The 18849-nt window shown below is 35.5% G+C and overlaps 1 protein-coding gene across 2 annotated transcripts; it reads left to right on the forward strand.

The window, feature by feature from the left end:
- Nucleotides 1–551: 551 nt before the first annotated feature.
- On the forward strand, nt 552–17034 carry JPT1 (Jupiter microtubule associated homolog 1). Of its 2 annotated transcripts, none has more exons than XM_051995135.1 (5): nt 552–750; nt 7475–7617; nt 7884–7975; nt 9423–9441; nt 16783–17034. In XM_051995135.1, the coding sequence occupies exons 1-5, from the start codon at nt 695–697 to the stop codon at nt 16929–16931; spliced, it is 459 nt and encodes a 152-aa protein (XP_051851095.1). In that variant the 5' UTR covers nt 552–694; the 3' UTR covers nt 16932–17034. The 2 variants fall into 2 exon arrangements, with proteins under 2 accessions (XP_051851095.1, XP_051851096.1); XM_051995136.1 differs by lacking the exon at nt 552–750 and adding an exon at nt 977–1445.
- Nucleotides 17035–18849: the final 1815 nt, after the last annotated feature.

Raw genomic sequence — 18849 nt, forward strand, 5'->3', positions numbered from 1 at the left:
CAATTATAAGATCAAGGATATTCCCCCAAGCGCCTAGCACAGTCTTTACACACAATAGGCGCTTAATAAATATATTGACTCCAAATGAATCTAGAGAATGTAAAAAAAAATTAAGAAAGCTGACTGCTCAATTTTCAAACGCGAAATTGTTGAAATAAAAACGAGGTCTTTTTTTCTTTTTCTTCCTTCGCTTTCTTTTTCTTTTTCTTTCTTTCTTTCTTTCTTTTTTTTTTTTTTAAACCCTTGCCTCCGTGAGAAAGCTAGCAGCTCTCTTTATTCTACAACCTTATAACTGACAGGGAGTTTAACTTATAGTTAGTATGGGCCAGGGCTCTTCTTTGACCAATCACCTCCACGGATTTCGGGGAGGGAGGCGGGCCCTGCAGCACCACCTCTTCGCTTCGGAAGGGGGCGGGCCGCCTTGGTTTCTTGCACCGCCGCATTGAGGCTATCTGGCAGTCTATCGAACCAATGGAAACGAAACAACTGGTTTGAATAAGCCAATCCCGGATAAGGAAGAGGCGGGGTCTCGAACTCATATAAAAAGAGTGGCCGGGGAGCAGAAGGGTAGAGGGTGGGTTTTTGTGTTTGTGTGACTGTGAGTGTGTTCAGTTGGACTTTGTCCGAAAGCGCCGCTGTTCTCTGTCTATTTGCCTGTCCGTCCTCCCAGCCCGGGTCCGGATCCGGCTTCGCTATGACCACCACCACCACCTTCAAGGGCGTCGACCCCAATGGCAGAAATAGCTCCCGGTAAGCAGAGGAGGAAGAGGAAGAGGAAGAGGAGGAGGATCCTCAGTTAGGGGGAGGGGAGGGGGCGGAGGCCCAAGGCTCGGACCCCATTCCCCAGTCCGGCCGGCTCGGGCTCTGCTAGAGGGCGTGGGTGGAGCGCTGGGATGCTTCGCGTGGCCGCCGGCTTTGGCAGTTGGTCGGCGTCCCGTTCCCCCTGCTTCTCTCTGGAGCTGATGGAGTAGGGCCCCCCCGGGGGAGATAAAGAAAGGGGGAGCGAGGCAAGGCTTCTTTGTGTGAGGGGCCGAGCTAGCGCTGGTCGCCCCGCCCGGCTCATGTACCGGGACGTGAACGCTGGGGCTCGTGATCCTCACCCCCTGCCCAAGCCAGGGCGGGCCTGAGCTTTGTAAAAGGGGGGAGGGGGTGCATCTTTCTTGGGGAGGCGGTAAGGGAATCCTCTCCAACCCTTTACACACACACAAACACGCACACACTCATTTCGCGATCAAGCTCAGCCCCGATCCCAGTCTGGGTTACCTGTCATAGTCTGTAAGAGCCCCGACTTGTGGCTCTTGCCTTGTCCCTCGCCCCCCACGCCCTAAGCCCAGCCTGTGGCTGGTGCATCCAACCCCCTCCTCCCTCACTGCGGGGAGGATGCTCTAGTGTCTGGGTGTAACCCACAGCCTCCTCGCAGGACTGGATTAGAGAGGCTCGAGAAAGTAAGTAAGCTTCCCTTTGACAAAGGAAGGCTCTCCACCCCACCCACCTCCGCCCCTGTTCAAGCCCACCTGAGAAGTGGGGGCCTGAGAAGCCCTTTCCGTGGCCCTTCGTTTTAGACTTGACCCTTTTATTCCTTCCTCTTCCTGCTTTTCCCCTTTTGCATTTCTCCCGGCAGTTCTTTCTCCCGCTTCCCAGTTGCAGTAGCCTCCTGCACTTGGGTGGGGCTGGAGGCACATCCATTGTCTCTTGTGTGGCCGCTCCACCTGGGAAGGAGCTTCTCGGCAGGCTGGGAGGCAGAGTTGTCAATTTCTCCTGGTGGTTTTGGGGGAAGTGGGGATTTATGGAGTCCTTTCCGAAACCCTTTAGGCCCTTAACTTCTTGGAAAGATTGGTGTGATGCTGGCTTTCTTTAAGGTGTCTACATTGTTTAAGCTAATCGGACACTGTGGCTTTAAGTGTATTCCAGCCAGCCTGAAAGAAGCATGGTTGGAGGAGGCTTAGATTCTACTTTGCTTGAATGTGCCTCAGTTCTCCCGTTGATCATTCTATCAGTACTGTCTTGGCAAGTACCTGGTAATGGGGTCTTAGGGAAATGTTACATAGGGAGCCATTTTGTGGGGCAAAGGAGGCAGAGGCATGACAACAGTATTTCATAGGGGCAGTGGGAAAGGGGTTAGATAAAGTAACTGAACAAAAAGCAAGCTGAGATACGGGAGTCTTTTTCAAGGATCATCTGTAAATCACGTCGTTGATAACATTTTTGAATTCACCTGAAATAAATGTTTGTTTTACAATATAAATCAGGTATTATTATATTGCTAGCCTTCTTAATGGATAGTGAAGGAGCTAGAGAGAGGGAGATAATTTGGAACTCAGTATTTAAAAATGAATATTAAAAATAAATATAAAATCAGGATAGACAAGATTTTTTAAAAAAGCAATTAATGATCTAACATATATAGGACTGCTTGCCATTTAGGGGAGGGGTTGGAGGGAGGGAGGGGGAAAATCGGAACAGAAGCGAGTGCAAGGGATAATGTTGTAAAAAAATTACCCTGGCATGGATTCTGTCAATATAAAATTGTTATTGAATAAAAAGCAATTAATGACAATAATCTATTGGGGGAAAGTGAGCAACATTTATTAGGTGAAACTTAGAAAATGTTGCTAGTTTCTTGCCTTGTCATCTTTAAACTGAAATGTAATTAAATACAAATTAACTTTTTGAAAGGGTACTTTTAGGAAGGAAACCAAGTCTTGGTTTTATATTTCCTTGTTTTATTTCATCAGTTTTCTGCTCAGCTGCCTGAAATGGTTAGAATGAGATTGCAAAATTTGGAATTTTCAGGTCATCTTTTGGAATTGATGATATGACATACATATAACACCAATAATATTTTTATTTTTCTTTGCAAAACATTTTAGACACTGAGTTTTATTGAAAGCTTTTATTGTCTACCATTAAATTACCATGGAAATTATGATTTTTCATAATTCATCTTGACCCTGTATTATTGTTACTTTCACTGTTCATTGTATTTCCTGTGTTTCCAGAACTTCCTTCACTCATCTTTGCCAGATTTGTACAATATCAAGGGTTCTTAACCTGAGGTCTAGGAAATTTGTTTATTTAAAATAATCTTAACTATAAATTGTTTCCTTTGTAATCTTATGTATTTTATATATTTACCTTATTCTGAGAAGGGGTCCATAGCCTTTACTAGCTGCCAAAAGGGAGAGATTTGTGACACAAAAAAGTTAGGAACCTCTGCTCTACATAATTGGTTTTGAGGTTCTCCTCCCGCCTTGGCAAAAAATTAAATTATTTTAAAGAGGTAAGGTTGGAGAATATATTTTTTTTTAAATGCATTCTACCACAGATAAATGGACATAGTATTAATATACTTCCTTAAATGTTTGCTACTGAATTAGTTGTTGCTTGCATTATCCAAGGAGACAATATCTTCTACATTTTAAACAGAGGCTATTTGATTTTTAAATCTCCTCAATCTGTTTAGAGATTTTCTACTTGCTGTTGTAAATGTCATCCATAGTCTTACTCTGTTGTGGGAGGCCATGATGTTGGCAGTTGTAGAAAGAACATGGACATTTAGGATGGGACAAAGCTTTTACTTTTTAAAACTTTTTTTAAATGTTTGTTTTACAACATAAATTAGATATTATATTGCTAGTCTTCTTAATGGGTAGTGGGGGAGTTAGAGGGAGGGAGGCAGTTTGGAACTCAATATTTAAAAGTATTAAAAAAAACAAAAAACAAAATCAGGATGGACAAGATTTAAGAAACACAGGAAAAATAAACTTCTCGGTGTCTCAATTCTGAATACATTTAATAATATAAATAGTTTACTGTGTCTATCTTCTTAGTTAAAAGAAGCTTTCCAACTCTAAAAGTGAAGGAGAGGTGGTTGAGGCTAATTGACTAGAATAATTCAAGAAATTTAGCTGATAAGATTGTAGATTTAGAGTTAGAAGAGATCTTAGAAGCTATTTAACCCAACCTCATTTTGCAGATAAGAAAACTAGGGCTAGGGTCCTTTTATTTTAAATCTAGTGCCATAACATATGTTGTAGATAATACCCTAGCATTTAGTGCTTGTATGATTTATAAAGCACTTTTCCTTAATCAGGCCTGTGCAGATATTATCCTCATTTTATTAATGAGGAAACTGACTCTGTTGTAACTTGTCCATAGCTCACGCAGTTGAGAGTATAGTGAGTGTAAGTGCTGGGCTTGGAGTCTGCTAGAGTTAAGCTCAAATGTCGCAGCTGATGTTTAGCTGGAGGAATCTCTTTTAATATTCAACAAACATGAGTGCATTCTATGTGTCAGGTACTGGAGTATAGAGAAAAAGGTGAAATAGTTCTGTCCTCAAAGAGCTTACACAGTGTATTGGAGTACAACAGATTGTGTGTGTGTGTGTGTGTGTGTGTGTGTGTGTGTGTGGATACACATACATAATACAAATTATACATACCAAAATACATCAAGATAATTTGTAGGGACAAAGATACTAGTAACTGTGATAATTAAGCTCAAGCATTCTAATAGGTAAAAGATAAGGAAAAGAGTATTCCAGGAATGGTGGGGAAGAGTACAAACTGTGCAAGGACTTAGAAATAGAATACAGAATGTTGTGTGTGAAGAACAGTAAGAAGGCCAGTTGGTAGAACGGGATTAATGTATTATGCCTAAATGAGAGGAGTTTGTATTTGACCCTAGAGTAATTATTGGAATTCATTGAGCTGGAAAGTGCTTATATTTTAGGAAAATTATTTTGATAGTTTTATGGAACATGAATTGGAAAGAGAAGAGTGCTGAGACAGGAAGACCAGGTAGGAGGTTACAACATTAGTCCAAGTAAGAGGTCATGAGTGTAAAGGCAAACAGGTTTGTGATTTTGTAATTATAACAAGGACAGTTTCTAGGTATTGAGGCAGAATTGACAAAACTCAGCATGTGGGTATATGAGGTAAGATGTAGAATAAGAGGTAAGATGCTACTGGAAGGAGAAGGATATCCTTGATAGAAATAGAAAAATTTGCATGAGGCTTGGGAGTGGAGAAAGAGAACAAGTTCTGTTTTGGACATCCTGGAAATGGGAAATATCCACTAGGTTGTTAATGATGAAGTAGAGTTCAGGAAGTCTCTAAATCTGAGAATTATCTGTGGAGAAAATATAATTAAACCCATGGGAATTTAGAGTATAGAAAGGGCCCAAGATATAGAATCTTGGGGTATAATCAAATTGAAGATCATATGTGGATAATGAACCAGCAAAGAAGACTTAAGAAGGGGATGATCAGGGAATGGGAGGAGAATCTAGAAAACGGTGCCACAAAACCCAGAAAAGAATTTCCAAGAGGAGAAGATGGTTAACAATGTCAAATGTTGCAGAGAGGTCAAGAAGGATGAAGAAAAGTCCATCAAATTTCAGTTGAACTAGGAGACAATAAATATAAATTGCTTTTTCTGTGAGTTTTACTTTGAAAGAGAAGAAGGAAAATGGTATCTAGTGAGGACTTAGGGTAGGTTAGAGTCTTTATGTAAGCTAAAAAGGACTAATAAGGAGAGATAATTAGAATTGTAGGAGGGAACTGCTGGAGAGGATGTGATCAAGGGTATACTTAAAGAGGTTAGTCTTGTCTCTTCAGAGTAAAAGATTGATTTGGGAATGAGATCTTGGGCTTTTGAGATAGAAAATTGGGGAAAAGAGGAGTTTATAGTGATTGTCTCTTTTTAGTAAAGTGCGTAGAAAGACTTTCCAGTGTGTAGAGAGGAGAAAAGGGGTAGGCTTGAATAGTGGCTATCCACTGGCTAGGGCAGCACTTGGAAGCTATAAAAAACCAAGTAGGGAGGAGTAAAAGATCCCCCTTCTGTGGACTTAGGAAATTAGCTGAGCCTGATGGAACTAAAGAAAAAAAAGAGTTTGGGTATGGAAGAGTGGGACCTGGAATCCAAACAATTAAAGCTTTTCTTTCAGAAACCAAAATGGGGAACCATTATCTCTGAACAGTAGGTTAGGCTGAAGCAATGGATAAAATAAATAGGGCAGCATCTAAACAGAATTTAGTGCTGTAAATCTAGACAGAACTGAGTAATAGGAGATCATAAAGGGAATTTACCTTAACTGTGAAGTGTTTACATCCCCAAATTTCTTAAGTTCTCTTTATATATTTGAACTGTGTGATGGATAGAGTTAGTGAAAAATGAGGGGAAGATCAACTTCTTATCCATTAGTAATGATAACGAAGAATTAATCTAAATCTTAGCAATGGAGGGGACTGTTTTGTTTACAATCTCTTAGAATAGGGAAAATGATTTACGTTAAATTTTATATCAGTTATTTGTAGTGGTATGAGAAAGCCCACCCCACTCCCCAAAAAAGTAACATCAAAAACCAAAACAATCTGCTATATTAACACATCTGACAACGTATGCAACATTTTGTTCTAGTAGCTAGGTCATAACCTCTGCTAGAAGTATTGGAAGTTTGTTCCTTTGTTCCCAAGGACCTTCACTGGTTTTTAGTCATCTCTTCATTTATATTACTATAGGCAACCATATAGTTTTCTTTTTAAGTTTTCTGCTTATTTTATTGCATTATAACACTTCCCCCCATGTTTTCTCTGAATTCTTCATTTATTATTTTTTACTTCATAATAGAATTTTATTTTACTTGTATGACATTTTTCTCTTAACCATTCCTCAACTGATAGGCACATAGTCTGTTTCTATTTCTTTGCTACTACAAAATATTGAGCCTAAAATTTAAGATCATATCTGGCATTTAGGTGATTTGTCCAGAAAATTCTAAATGGGGTCATGGAAGAGTTGAACTTGACTGAAACTTAAAATAACAACAAAAACAAAGGAACCAGTAGAATTTCAGAAAGAATCCTGAATTTTAAGCATCTTCATGATACTTCAGAATAATTCTTAGCTTTTGAGTTAAATGTGTTTGCCTTTTAGCTTAGTTGCTAATTTTCATTAGAGATCATGGGCAACATTAATATTATATATAAACATCTTAGATTAGATGATGCTGAGATTGAAAAGATTGCCTTATTTTTTACTATAATCTGTGCTTCAGTAACTGTTAAAAATTGATTTATATCATTTCCTCATTTGGTTTCTTAGAAATTAGTTATAGATGGACCACTTTGGAGACTAAAGTCTTTTCTACTCTAAAATGCATTTTGTAAACCAAGAAACTGGTAGTACAAGCTTCTTAGTAAAAGTACTCAATTGTGCCCAGGTAGTTTTAGTTTTCTGTAGAAATTTGAGTGTTGGTTTACCAAGGCTTCCAACAGAGCTTTTATTTATGATAAAGTGTTATTATTCAGAGGTAAGCTTGAACTGTGAGTTCAGTTTTCCTTAGTAGTCCTGTCTGCATTCCTTCCTTGGAAAGTTTTTTTAAACCCCTGGCTTTCTTTTCTTTTCTTTTTTTTTAAATCAAAATTTGTAAAACTGTTAGGCTATTGATGAAGCTTTGTTCCTTTATTTCTAGGGTGTTACGTCCTCCAGGTGGTGGATCTAATTTTACTTTGGGCTTTGATGAGCCTACAGAACAACCAGTAAGAAAGAATAAAATGGCATCTAATATTTTTGGAACACCTGAAGAAAATCAACCTTCTTGGGCCAAGTCAGCAGGTATTCCTCATTTGCATGAACTCATCTTACCTTTCAAAAGTGATATATTCCCTGCTTAAACAATCTTAACTATGTAGTGTTCATGAGGAAAACATTAAACCCATAAAATGGAAAGTTTTAATTTTTTATTAGTAAAGCTATTGCCTAGAAATAGTTGTTATCCTTTGGACAAATTGGTAAGTTTTTCAAGACTCCTTTATAACTGTACTGTTTCCTTTTTAGTCATTACACTGTTGAATTTTAAGACTTATTTTTATTATTTTTAGGTGCTCAGTCAAGTAGGGATAATTCTGAACTATCTGGACTCCAAAGAAGAAACTCTTCTGAAGCAGGTTCTGGAGATTTTTTAGGTCCAAAGGTTAGTATGGCAAATTATGATGCAAAAAGAATGCTTTGAGATTAAAAAACAACAACAACACAGAAAATTAAACAATAACTAACAGCTATATAGTACCTTAATATTCGTGAATTGCTTTACATATCTCATCCCCAACAAATTCACATGGCACTACTTCTATGGAAAGTATAGCCCGCATAAGAGAATTAAGACCCCTTGGGCTTTTGAGGCTGAGCTCTTAACACATATTTGAATTTCTCTCTTAGACCAGGAATGTCCTCTGTTATCTCACTATAATGCTTTAAAAGCATAGACTCTGTTCAACTCAGTCTCTTTAAAGATGAGGAAATTGAGGTCTAGAAAGATTATGACTTCACCAAAACCTCACATTAATGTAACAGAACTAAAGTGAGAAACTAGGTTTCTAAGATGTTTTATTCTTCAGGTCTGCTGGTTACCACTGCATATAGAATTGGGGGGCAAATAATGTCTAATTGTTTGGTGAGGTCTTAATCCTTATCGAAGATATGATGTGCATATCTGCTCTAGTTAAACAGTGATGTACATGACAGGAAAACACCTCAAAAAACTGAATCTCTATTCTTTTACTACTTAAAAAGTATCAAAAGGTCTCAGATCATTGCTGAGGAAGTTGAATCTGAGGGGCTTCTTCATTGGACTAGATCAGTTAACAAACATTTATTTAAATAACCTCTAATGTCCCTTTCAGTTCTAAATCTATGCTCCTGTGATTCTCAGGGAATTTGGAAATGATATCCTAGACTCTTTCAAGAGGTTGGGATAAATGAATAAATTTATAAATTTATTTCACACTCTGATAAGAGTTCAAGGTTTTAAAAAAACCAAACAAACCTAAATAGACCAACCCACAACTAAATGACTGTAAGCCACAATATTAATTAACTTGATAGTAGGATCATTCATAGAAAATGTTCAATTAGGCTCTGTTGGTTAAAGGTAGAAGTTATTTGTAACACAGATGTACACAATCGTAATTTCTCTGGCTGAAAAAAATGAGAGTTTTTTAAAAAGGTAAAAGAGAAGATATAGAACTCAGATCACCTCAGCTAAAGATTAGGACTGAACAATTTAAAAAAGCTTTTGATATATCTAGATTTTTCTTTATTGTGCTATGCAAATAAAAATTTGTTAAAAGACATTAAAGATAGAAGTCTTAAAATAAGAATTGCCTCTTGAATTGATTTGTGGTTTTCATGATTGTTTTTAACAGAAACTAAAAATACTAACATCCTTATCATTCCAGCTAGCTTTTTTTATGCCAAAACTCAATTGGATATTAGGTCAAAAAGATTTTTGTAGCCACTATCTCCCAAATAATCTTTAAGTAAAACATAATTTATAAGCCACTGACTGCTGAGTTCACTTGTATCTGTATTGTCAAGTGTTGGATACAAAAGCTTATTTTGTCTTTTCTTTCCCTTTGTAGGGAGAAGGTGATGTGCATGGTGAGTCCAACTAGTTTGTTTCTGTTCTATATGTGATTTTTAAAAAACATATCAGGGGTATTGTTTTAGACTAAGTTGTTCCTGGAGAAAATGAGGTTGGTAGAATAAATATACTGAGCATGAAACTGGTTCCTGCTGTAATTTTTAATTGCTGTAAAAGTTAAATGTATAAACTATTCTACAGAGAATGGAGAAGAAAAATAGTAGGGACTGACTCAATCTTACTATGCACCAGGAACTGCTCTGTTGTGCCCACCTTTGAAAGTATTATGCTGTTATAATTCATGTCTTAATGAGCAATGATAATTACTGGACAATTTGGGGGCATTTTTGGTTTAAAAAAGTAAAAGTGAAAGCTTTGTTTAAAAAAATGCAATAAAATAAGCCCCAGAAAGGCAAACAAATGAACAAAAAAGCCAGTTGCCTCCCTTTCTCCCAACCAAATCCACAAGTCCTGAAATTTAGATTACTTTTGTCTTTGTTTCATTAGTAGGTATGCTTCTTTTCAAGTTCAGTAAACAATTTTTTTAAGGATTAATGGAATAGGACTTTTGTGATTTTTTTTTTTTTTTCAGTAAGAGAATTTTATTTACTGTTTAATGAATGTTGACCTTTAGAGTTGGGTGCTAAGTATATAAATTGAAACCTAATTTGACAAATATCAAACCTGTAATTTTAATGAGAGGAATAAAAATATCAATCAGTACTGATAATTTTTTAAAATAACTGCCATCTATAAGAATGTGGCAGTCTTAGTGTCTGATCAATGTCTTTTCTTAGTCATGAGTCACTGTTATACATATATATATTTCTTTTAAGACTAAAACTTTTTGAGCACAAAATAATCACCCACAAATAATCACTTACACAAGCACAATTTCTTTGGAAAAGAATCAAGTCAATTCTTTAAATTTGAATATGGTTCAGTTCTCTGAAACCATTCCTAGAAATTAGAGGTCAGTCATTTCTGTATTGGTCTAAAGATTTACATGTGTGAGGTAAGGTGAAGAGACTGTCTTATTGCTGATTGTTTAGTGATCTCGATAAAGTAAAAATAACACACTGCTATTCTTATAATGTTTTTTAAGTGCCTAGTGAGTGCAGTAGGCACTTAAATATTATTTTAAACTGAAATAATGCTGTGAGAATTATTTAATCCTCATTCTGGACCAATAAAATGATATCTCTCCTTTGGCTACAAAGGGACAAGTACTTTAAATAGTGTAAAATCTAGCCTTTTAAGCCTTAAACTTTGAATATAAAGAAGTGATAGAAAAACATTATTATTGTTCCTTTAGATCTTTTCTTTTTTTCTTTTCTTTTGATAGGCCAGGTTACCCCTCCTACATAGTTTTGTGGTAGTTTTTGTTAGAAAAATATACCAGTGTATGACATTGTTCATGTGGACCTTTGATGAAATTATTATCACTGTTTTCCTGGTGATTGCAGTAACTGAATTTCCTTACAAAGAATTCTAAATTGATCAATATTAACTGAAATTCCTGGTATAGTAGAAGAGTATAGAAGGGAAGTTCTAATGGTAATATGATTTTTTTGGTATCAGTTTTAGAATTTACATATTAAAAACCCATTCAAGTGATATATATCTCTTGATTTGCATATTTTGGCATAATACTTTAAACTCTTAATACACTAGTTTAGCTTATCTGGCATTCTCTATCATCATAATCATAATTAACCTTTATGTCATATGTAAGGTTTACCAATTATGACTAACTTGTGATCCTTCTTAGTTACATGATCTGTGATTGTATTTACTAAAAAGTTAGTATTTTAGTTATGAAATTTCTGTTAAGTATCTTACCAATCCAGTTGAATTCCTCTCCCCCCATTTGCTATTCTTATTCCCCAGCCTTTTCCTCATACATAAATTATATGTCAAACTACACAGCATGTTTTTCTTTTTATGCTCATATGAGATGAGCCACCTAAACATTCTGAGCTCCTAGATACTTATATTTACATATTTTCCATTAACATTGAGATGTATGTTTGACTCTGCCTGTGAAACTATCTCTTAGGCTATCTGGATGCTGGGAGTCAAATTTTAGAGGTATCTTTTCAGAAATTTATTTTAATATAACTTACTTTAATCATTACATACTTCCCCTTGTATTCTCTTCCATCTTATGCCCCATTTCCCAAAAAAGAGGATCTTGAAGAGATTTTGGTTAAACATGAAAAAATGACTCATAATGTTTAAACTGTCTACCTGTGGTCTCTGTAAGAGAATATACATTTGTCTCTCTTGAATGATTTAGACATTGCTTTGGACTCCAAACAGAACAGATGGTTGGATTTTTTCTAGATCTAGGATTCAATGGCCTTTATAATCTCATCTCAACCTTCCTTCTCCCACTTCTTTCCTCCCCTCCCCCCGAGGTCTTTATTATATACTTAGTATTAGTGTACTAGAGAAGAAAAAATAAGTAGAATTTCCAGTTGGACAAATAAACATTTAGATCTCAAGGCTTATGCCTTTATATGTAAAGCTTATGTGGAATATTCTATCTTTATAAAGATCATGTTCTTCTTTTGATATAAAACAGGCCTAAGACTGGGAGAAGAAATAAATGATATATTCCAAAACTGACCTAAGGAAGTGAAAGCTGCCATTGTAGAACTGTAGCTTGATTCTCTGTGTTTCGGATGTATTCATTAACTGTGCAATCCAAACAAACAGTGAAGTATTGAACATGAACCAATTAATTCAGATTTTCAGAAGTTCTTTATAGTGCTGAGTGGGTAGGCAGTGTCAGATCAACTTTAGCATAAGATCTTGAATTGATAGCTGGCTTATCTTGAAATCATTACTCTTTAAAACATATGTTAAAAGTTCAGCATATAAATTCCAGAAGCTTTTCCATTTTACTTTTCCTCTGAACTGTCTTTTATCCTCTTCTTTTAATTTGTAAAAAAAAAAAATGTTTCCTCAGTGCTTTGCTACATCTAGAAATGTGTGCCTGCCTTATTCTTTATTTTATCACTTCTTGGGCCTCCTCATGTTTCTCTGAATCTTTACAATAAGACATTATAATTTTTAAAATTCCTAATTGATAGACATTCACTTAGTTTCTAGTTCTTTGCTACAAGACATTAAGCTATGAATGTTCTTTCTGTTGATCTCTTTGGGGTATAAACCTAGATATGGTATCTGTTACAAGGTCATAGGATATTATGTACACTTTAGTGATATTTTGGGGATAGTTCCAAATTGTTTTCCAGAATGCCTGAATCATGTCATAACTTCACTGGCAGTGCACTTGCATGCCTGTTTTCTCTCAGCCCCTTCCACATTTGTCATGTTCCTTTTTTTGTCATCCTTGCCCATTTGATAGGGGTGAGATGGAATCTCAGGCTTGCAGAACTCAAGTTTAAATCTCACATCTTTCAACATAGACATATATAACTTAGAGATAAAAAGCTGCATCACAAATTAGAGAATGGAAGGAGATGCCCATAACAACTATAAGAATATATACGGGTTTGATTATTTGACATTGAAAAAAGGCTTTACATAAAGAAAATGCAGAGAGAAAAGAAAGCTAACTTGGAAAAAAGAAAATTTGGTAGCAAATTTCTGGTAAAGAACAAAAGCTATAAATAGATGGTCAAAAGATATTAACAGTTTTAAAAAGAAAAGCAAGCTATCAAAAACCATGTAAAAATGTTGTGTAAGTCAAAAATAAGTGAAATGTAAAGGGAATGATAGGTGTATAAAAATACTCATAGCAGTTCTATTTGTTGTAGCCAAGAACTAAAAATCAAGTTGGTAATTTCCAACCTCTTCCCTCCATCAGCTAGAAAACAGCTGTATAAATTATGATACATGAATGAAAAGACAGATTCAGGAGAAAAATGTATACAATAACATTGTTGTTTTTTTAAAAAAAAATTATAACTTTTTATTGACAGAATCCATGCCTGGGTAATTTTTTACAACATTATCCCTTGTACTCACTTCTGTCTGATTTTCCCCTCCCTCCCTCCAACCTCTCCTCCAGATGGCAAGCAGTCCTATACATGTTAAATAGGTCACAGTATATCCTAGATACAATATATGTGTGTAAAACCGAACAGTTCTCTTGTTGCACAGGAAAAACTGGATTCAGAAGGTAAAAATAACCCGGGTAGAAAACCAAAAGGCAAACAGTTTACATTCATTTCCCAGTGTTCTTTCTTTGGATGTAGCTGCTTCTGTCCATCACTGATCAATTGAAACTGAGTTAGATCTTCTCTTTGTCAAAGAAATCCACTTCCATCAAAATACATACTCACACAGTATCATTGTTGAAGTGTATAATGATCTCCTGGTTCTGCTCATTTCACTTAGCATCAGTTCATGTAAGTCTCTCCAAGCCTCTGTATTTATCCTGCTGGTCATTTCTTACAGAACAATAATATTCCATAACATTCATATGCCACAATTTATCCAACCATTCTCCAATTGATGGGCATCCATTCATTTTCCAGTTCCTAGCCACTACAAACAGGGCTGCCACAAACTACAGTAATATTGTGAAGGAAAACAATTTTGAAACATAAGATTTCTGATCAATAAACAAACTAATCATGACCTCTAGCTGTCTGATGATTAGTCATGTTTCCCACCTCTTGATCAAGGGATGGTAGATCAGACAGGGCCAAAGTTTGGAATTGTGTTTTATCACTATGTTTGTTAGAAGGGTGGTGGGCTTTTTGTGTAGGTGGGGGAGGGGAGTAGAAAATTAGTGATAGTGATACTAAAAAGTATTACTAAGTAGTACTATTATTAAATAATACTAAAACCATTAATGAGACATTAAAAAAAATACAGAAAAAGTTGGAACTACTGTGTTAAATTTAAAATAGGAAAGAAAAAAAAAGCTTTTCATAGTGGTGACTTCATTTTCACATAGGCAGTCCATTTATCTATTTTGTAATTAAATGTTCATGTTTTATGTTTGTCAAGTTCATAATAAAATTAAACAAAAAATTTAAAATGGGAAAAGCTATATAACTTTATGTGATTTGTGCAATAACTCTACCAAAAAAAAAAAGCCTAAGAAAAATAAAGTATAAAAAAGTATACTTCCATCTGCATTTGGACTTCCATCAGTTCTTTGTTTGGAGGTGGATAATATAATTCAAGAGTCCTTTGGAATTGTTTTGGATCTTTGTATTGCTAAGAATAGCTAAGTCATTTATGATTACTGTGTTGCAGTTACTGTATACAATAGTTTCCTTTTCTGCTCATTTCACTTTTGCATCAGTTTATGTAAGTTTTCCAGTTTTTTGAAGTTTTTTTGAAACCAAGCTGCTCTTCATTTCTTAAAGCAATACTATTTCATCACAACTTGTTCAGCCATTCTCCAATTGAAGGGCACCTCATCAGTTTCCAGTTCTTTATCACCTCAGAAAGAGTTGCTATAAACACTTTTGGGCATATTGGGTCTCTCCCCTCTACACCCCCCCCCCTTTTTTTTTTTTTTTTTTTAAATCTTTTTGGAATATGGACTAGTAGTGGTATTGTTTTATAGCTCTTTGGATATAGTTCTGAATTCTGTAGAACGGTTGGTTCTCTAGAATGCATTAGTGTCACAATTTTCCCACATCCCTTCTAACATTTGCCATATTCCTTTTGATTTAATAGGTTTGAAGTGGTACCTCAGTTTTCATTTATATTTTTCTAATCAATTAGTGATTTACAGCACTATTTTATTTTTTAAATAAGGTTTTCTTTTAATGTTCAATTTCTTGAGTATATTTTCTAGAGAAACCAATTTCCCCTCATTGATTAGACTGTACAAATAAGTTTTATTTATTTATTTATTTTACTTAGGTACTCTATTCAAGGCAATATTAAGTGAATACTCTTTTAACAGATAATTTAAATATAAACTAAATATATCCTTTTAACTATGAGACTCTGGCTAAATTAAAGCATCATACCTAATTATGAGTGACTTAGCTCTTTAAAAATGCTTTTAACAGATTTGATAGTTTTGGGAAGCTTTTCTATAACCTATGGTATGGAGCAGATTGAAGATTTTCCTTGAGCTGATACCAAGAAACAGGGTGCCTTTGGAGAAAATATTCAATTACCCTACTCCAGATTTACAATCTCAGTAAAATGAAGTCACATGTGATGATTTCTTAAGGTCCTTAACAATTCTGACTAGAAAACATTCTTGTATCTACTTAATTTACTTCATTTGACTTAAGTTTTATTGGATTTTTCTGTTCGTTTTTTAAAGTATGTTTCTGCTAAAGCAAAGCAAAATTTATGTCGATAAGTTTGACCCTCCATATTTCATACCTTGCAGTGATGCAAGTGATTGCAGCCTGTTCTTGAATTTTAGAAGGAAAATTTGCCCAAATTTTTGGGAGTGACTTCACCCAGAAAAATATAGTGAAGCAGTTTTAGACCTATTTTATATCTTCAGGACTTTAAAAAAATTTTTTTCATAGTTGTGTTGATTCGTAGACATAGCTGAATTAACCTGTTTTGACTTTACAATTTGTTTTATGTAACAATGGTACTATAGTTAATGTCTTCCAAAATCACTTAGGGTGCGAAATTAAAGTATGTATGATTAAATGTCAAAATCACTCTTTGTTGGAGTGAAAATTAAAAAGCATATTGTAAACTATAATAACTTTAATTATCATTATAGCTTTTTTTTGATGAAACATATGCATGGGTAATTTTTCAACATTGACCCTTGCAAACACTTCTGTTCCAACTTTTCCCCTCCTTCCTTTCACCCCCTCCTCTAAATGGCAGGCAATCCCATACATGTTAAACATGTTAAAGTATATGCTAAATCCAATATATGTATACATATTTATACAGAGATCTTTCTGCACAAGAAAAATCGGTTTAGAAAGAAGGTAAAAATAACCTGGGAAGAAAAACAAAATGCAAGCAAAGAACAACAGAAAGAATGCTTTGTTGTGATCCACACTCATTTCCCAGTATAATAATTTCTAATACTATTTTTAAAAAAGCTAAATCTTCCCACAAAGATCATCTGTGTATGCAGAAATGAGGGGTTTTTAGACCATATTCTCTAGGTGTAGTGGAATGAATTTTTACTATGAAAGATCATTTCATTAAGAGAGTTAGACATACCATCCATTTAACTTCCTGTCTGTAAGCAAATGTTTAAACTTGGAAAACATTGATTCCAAAGGACTTATGTTATGAAATAAGTGGGAGGTGGAGTTTGCACTGTCTAAAATTAATGTATCCAAAGTGATATTTCTTCAAGAGAGAAAAAAGGGAGGTCTGGAAAATAAAAAAAAGAAAGTATCTAACTTGATTTTTTATCATGCTAGAAAATGTGGAGGCAGACTTACAAGTTGACCTGGGACAGAATGAAGAGAAATCTGTGCCTGCTGCACCTGTTCCCAGCCCAGTTGCATCAGCGCCAGCACCATCCAGAAGAAATCCACCTGGTGGCAAGTCCAGCTTAGTCCTTGGTTAAATATGACTCTTTTTTCCTCCCCTCCATGCTTGTGAACTGCACAACTTGAGCCTGACTGTACATCTCTTTAAAATTTCTTTCATTAAAAAAAGCACTTTATGTACTACTGCCTTTTTTTTTTTTTTTTAAACAAGTAATTTCCCCTTTTGTCCAGGTCTGCAGGCCATGGCATAAGTGTTCTCTGTAGTATATTGCTGAGGGAACACTTTATGAAGCTTAGTAATGTGTTTTCAGGAACTATAAGCTCAGTTCAAAATGTGTTAGAGTTTTTTGTACCTAGATGGTTTTTTAAACTCCATTTTTGATCAGCTTTACTGATCAATCAAGGCTCAATAAATCCATGTAAACAGTCTGAAGGTACAGTTCTTCTCAGGCCCCGAAACTCAAAGTTGACTTCATCTCAAACTGTCTCTTTGGTTTCAATCAAATTTATCCTGTAAATATCCTTTGCTACAAGTGTCCACACTTTACTGTGCCATACGTACCTGTAAAGAGCCCTGGGCCTCATATGCCTTGCTGACTGGAAAGCAGAGAAACTGTCTTTAGATTTTGAACATAGGAATTAAACCTGGTGTAAAACTGATGTCTGACAAGCTGAGCCTAAGACAGGGGAAGGAGTTGGGTGTCCAATTGAATTTAGCTGGATTTAAAAACAGTAGAGGAAGGGGAGTGAATCGTACAGAAAGTGAGTATTCATCAAGGAATGTATCCTGCAGGGGTATTTTCCCTACAAAATGACTCAGTGCTGTGTGCATGATCATGCTGGTGCTTGACCATGAAGTGAAAGTCTCATCTTTAAAATGTGTTGTAATTTCATTAATCTGGGCTGTTTAAAGTAAACAACAGAGAAGTTTTGAAGCTTTGTGTCCTGTGTTTGTTTTTTTGGGGGTGGGGATAAGAGGTAGATTTTTACTCTTCTACAGATTTTGGTTTTTCCCTAAACCTATGAAATTTTCATTTCTTTATTTATTTTTACAACTTACACTTGGGTTTTCCTCCTTGGATTTAACTTTTAAAACTCAAGAAATGGTATCAAACACTAACTCTCTAAAAACATTTTTACTAGACCTGCTAGACAAACATTTTTTTGATATCAGTATGTCATTGATGTCTATAGCTGAAGGCCAGAAAATAGAAAAACAAAAGGTTTAGGCCATTCAAAGGGTAGATTCTTCATTAACCACTAAATGATGGAAAATGATCAAAATTAAGGCCTAATAAAATGATATCCACATTTAGAAACTGGCTGGTCTTAATTTGGGCCACATTAAGAAAAGAAGCTTTTGAAAAAGAGGAGAGGGAAGCTATGCTTATTAGCGTTAGATGGAATAGGTTTTGAAGTAGGTAGTGTGCCAGACTTGGAGTCAGGAAGACCCAAGTTCAAACCCAGCTTCAGAGACTTAATAGGTGTGTGACTCTGGCCAAAATCATTTAACCCTGTTTGTCTCAAAAATCTGTAAAATGAGCCAGAGAAAGAAATGGCAAACCACTACACTTGCCAAGAAAACATGAAATGAGGTCAAGAAGAGTCTGACATAACAGATTAAACAACAAATAACTACTATTGGAAGTTTTTATGTGGCTTGGAGATAAACCACACGGATTTTATTTATAATAATAGCTTTCCTCCCCCCCAAATACATGAAAAAATAATTTTCAACATTCACCCTTACAAAACCTTGTGTTCCAAGGTTTTCTCCCTCCAGTTCCACCAGATTTTTTACTTTAGCACAAGAACTATCTTGAAGAATTTCACATTTATGTTTATTCTTGGCTCTAGGGTTCTTGCCTTGCTTGAGAATGCTTATTTGGAACAATGTCTCATCAAGTACTGACCATACTTACTCTCTTGCAAACACTGCAAAACATTTTATTTATTGAACAATGTGAAACTACAATTTTCACATTCTGTATATAC

The sequence above is a fragment of the Antechinus flavipes genome, chromosome 4, assembly GCF_016432865.1.
Source record: "Antechinus flavipes isolate AdamAnt ecotype Samford, QLD, Australia chromosome 4, AdamAnt_v2, whole genome shotgun sequence".
Taxonomy (NCBI): Eukaryota; Metazoa; Chordata; class Mammalia; order Dasyuromorphia; family Dasyuridae; genus Antechinus; species Antechinus flavipes.

Coding starts and splice junctions, on each gene's coding strand:
- JPT1 (XM_051995135.1), top strand. CDS start 695: ATGACCACCACCACCACCTTCAAGGGCGTCGACCCCAATGGCAGAAAT. Junction 751..7,474: donor AATGGCAGAAATAGCTCCCG/GTAAGCAGAGGA, acceptor CTTTATTTCTAG/GGTGTTACGTCCTCCAGGTG. Junction 7,618..7,883: donor TTCTTGGGCCAAGTCAGCAG/GTATTCCTCATT, acceptor TATTATTTTTAG/GTGCTCAGTCAAGTAGGGAT.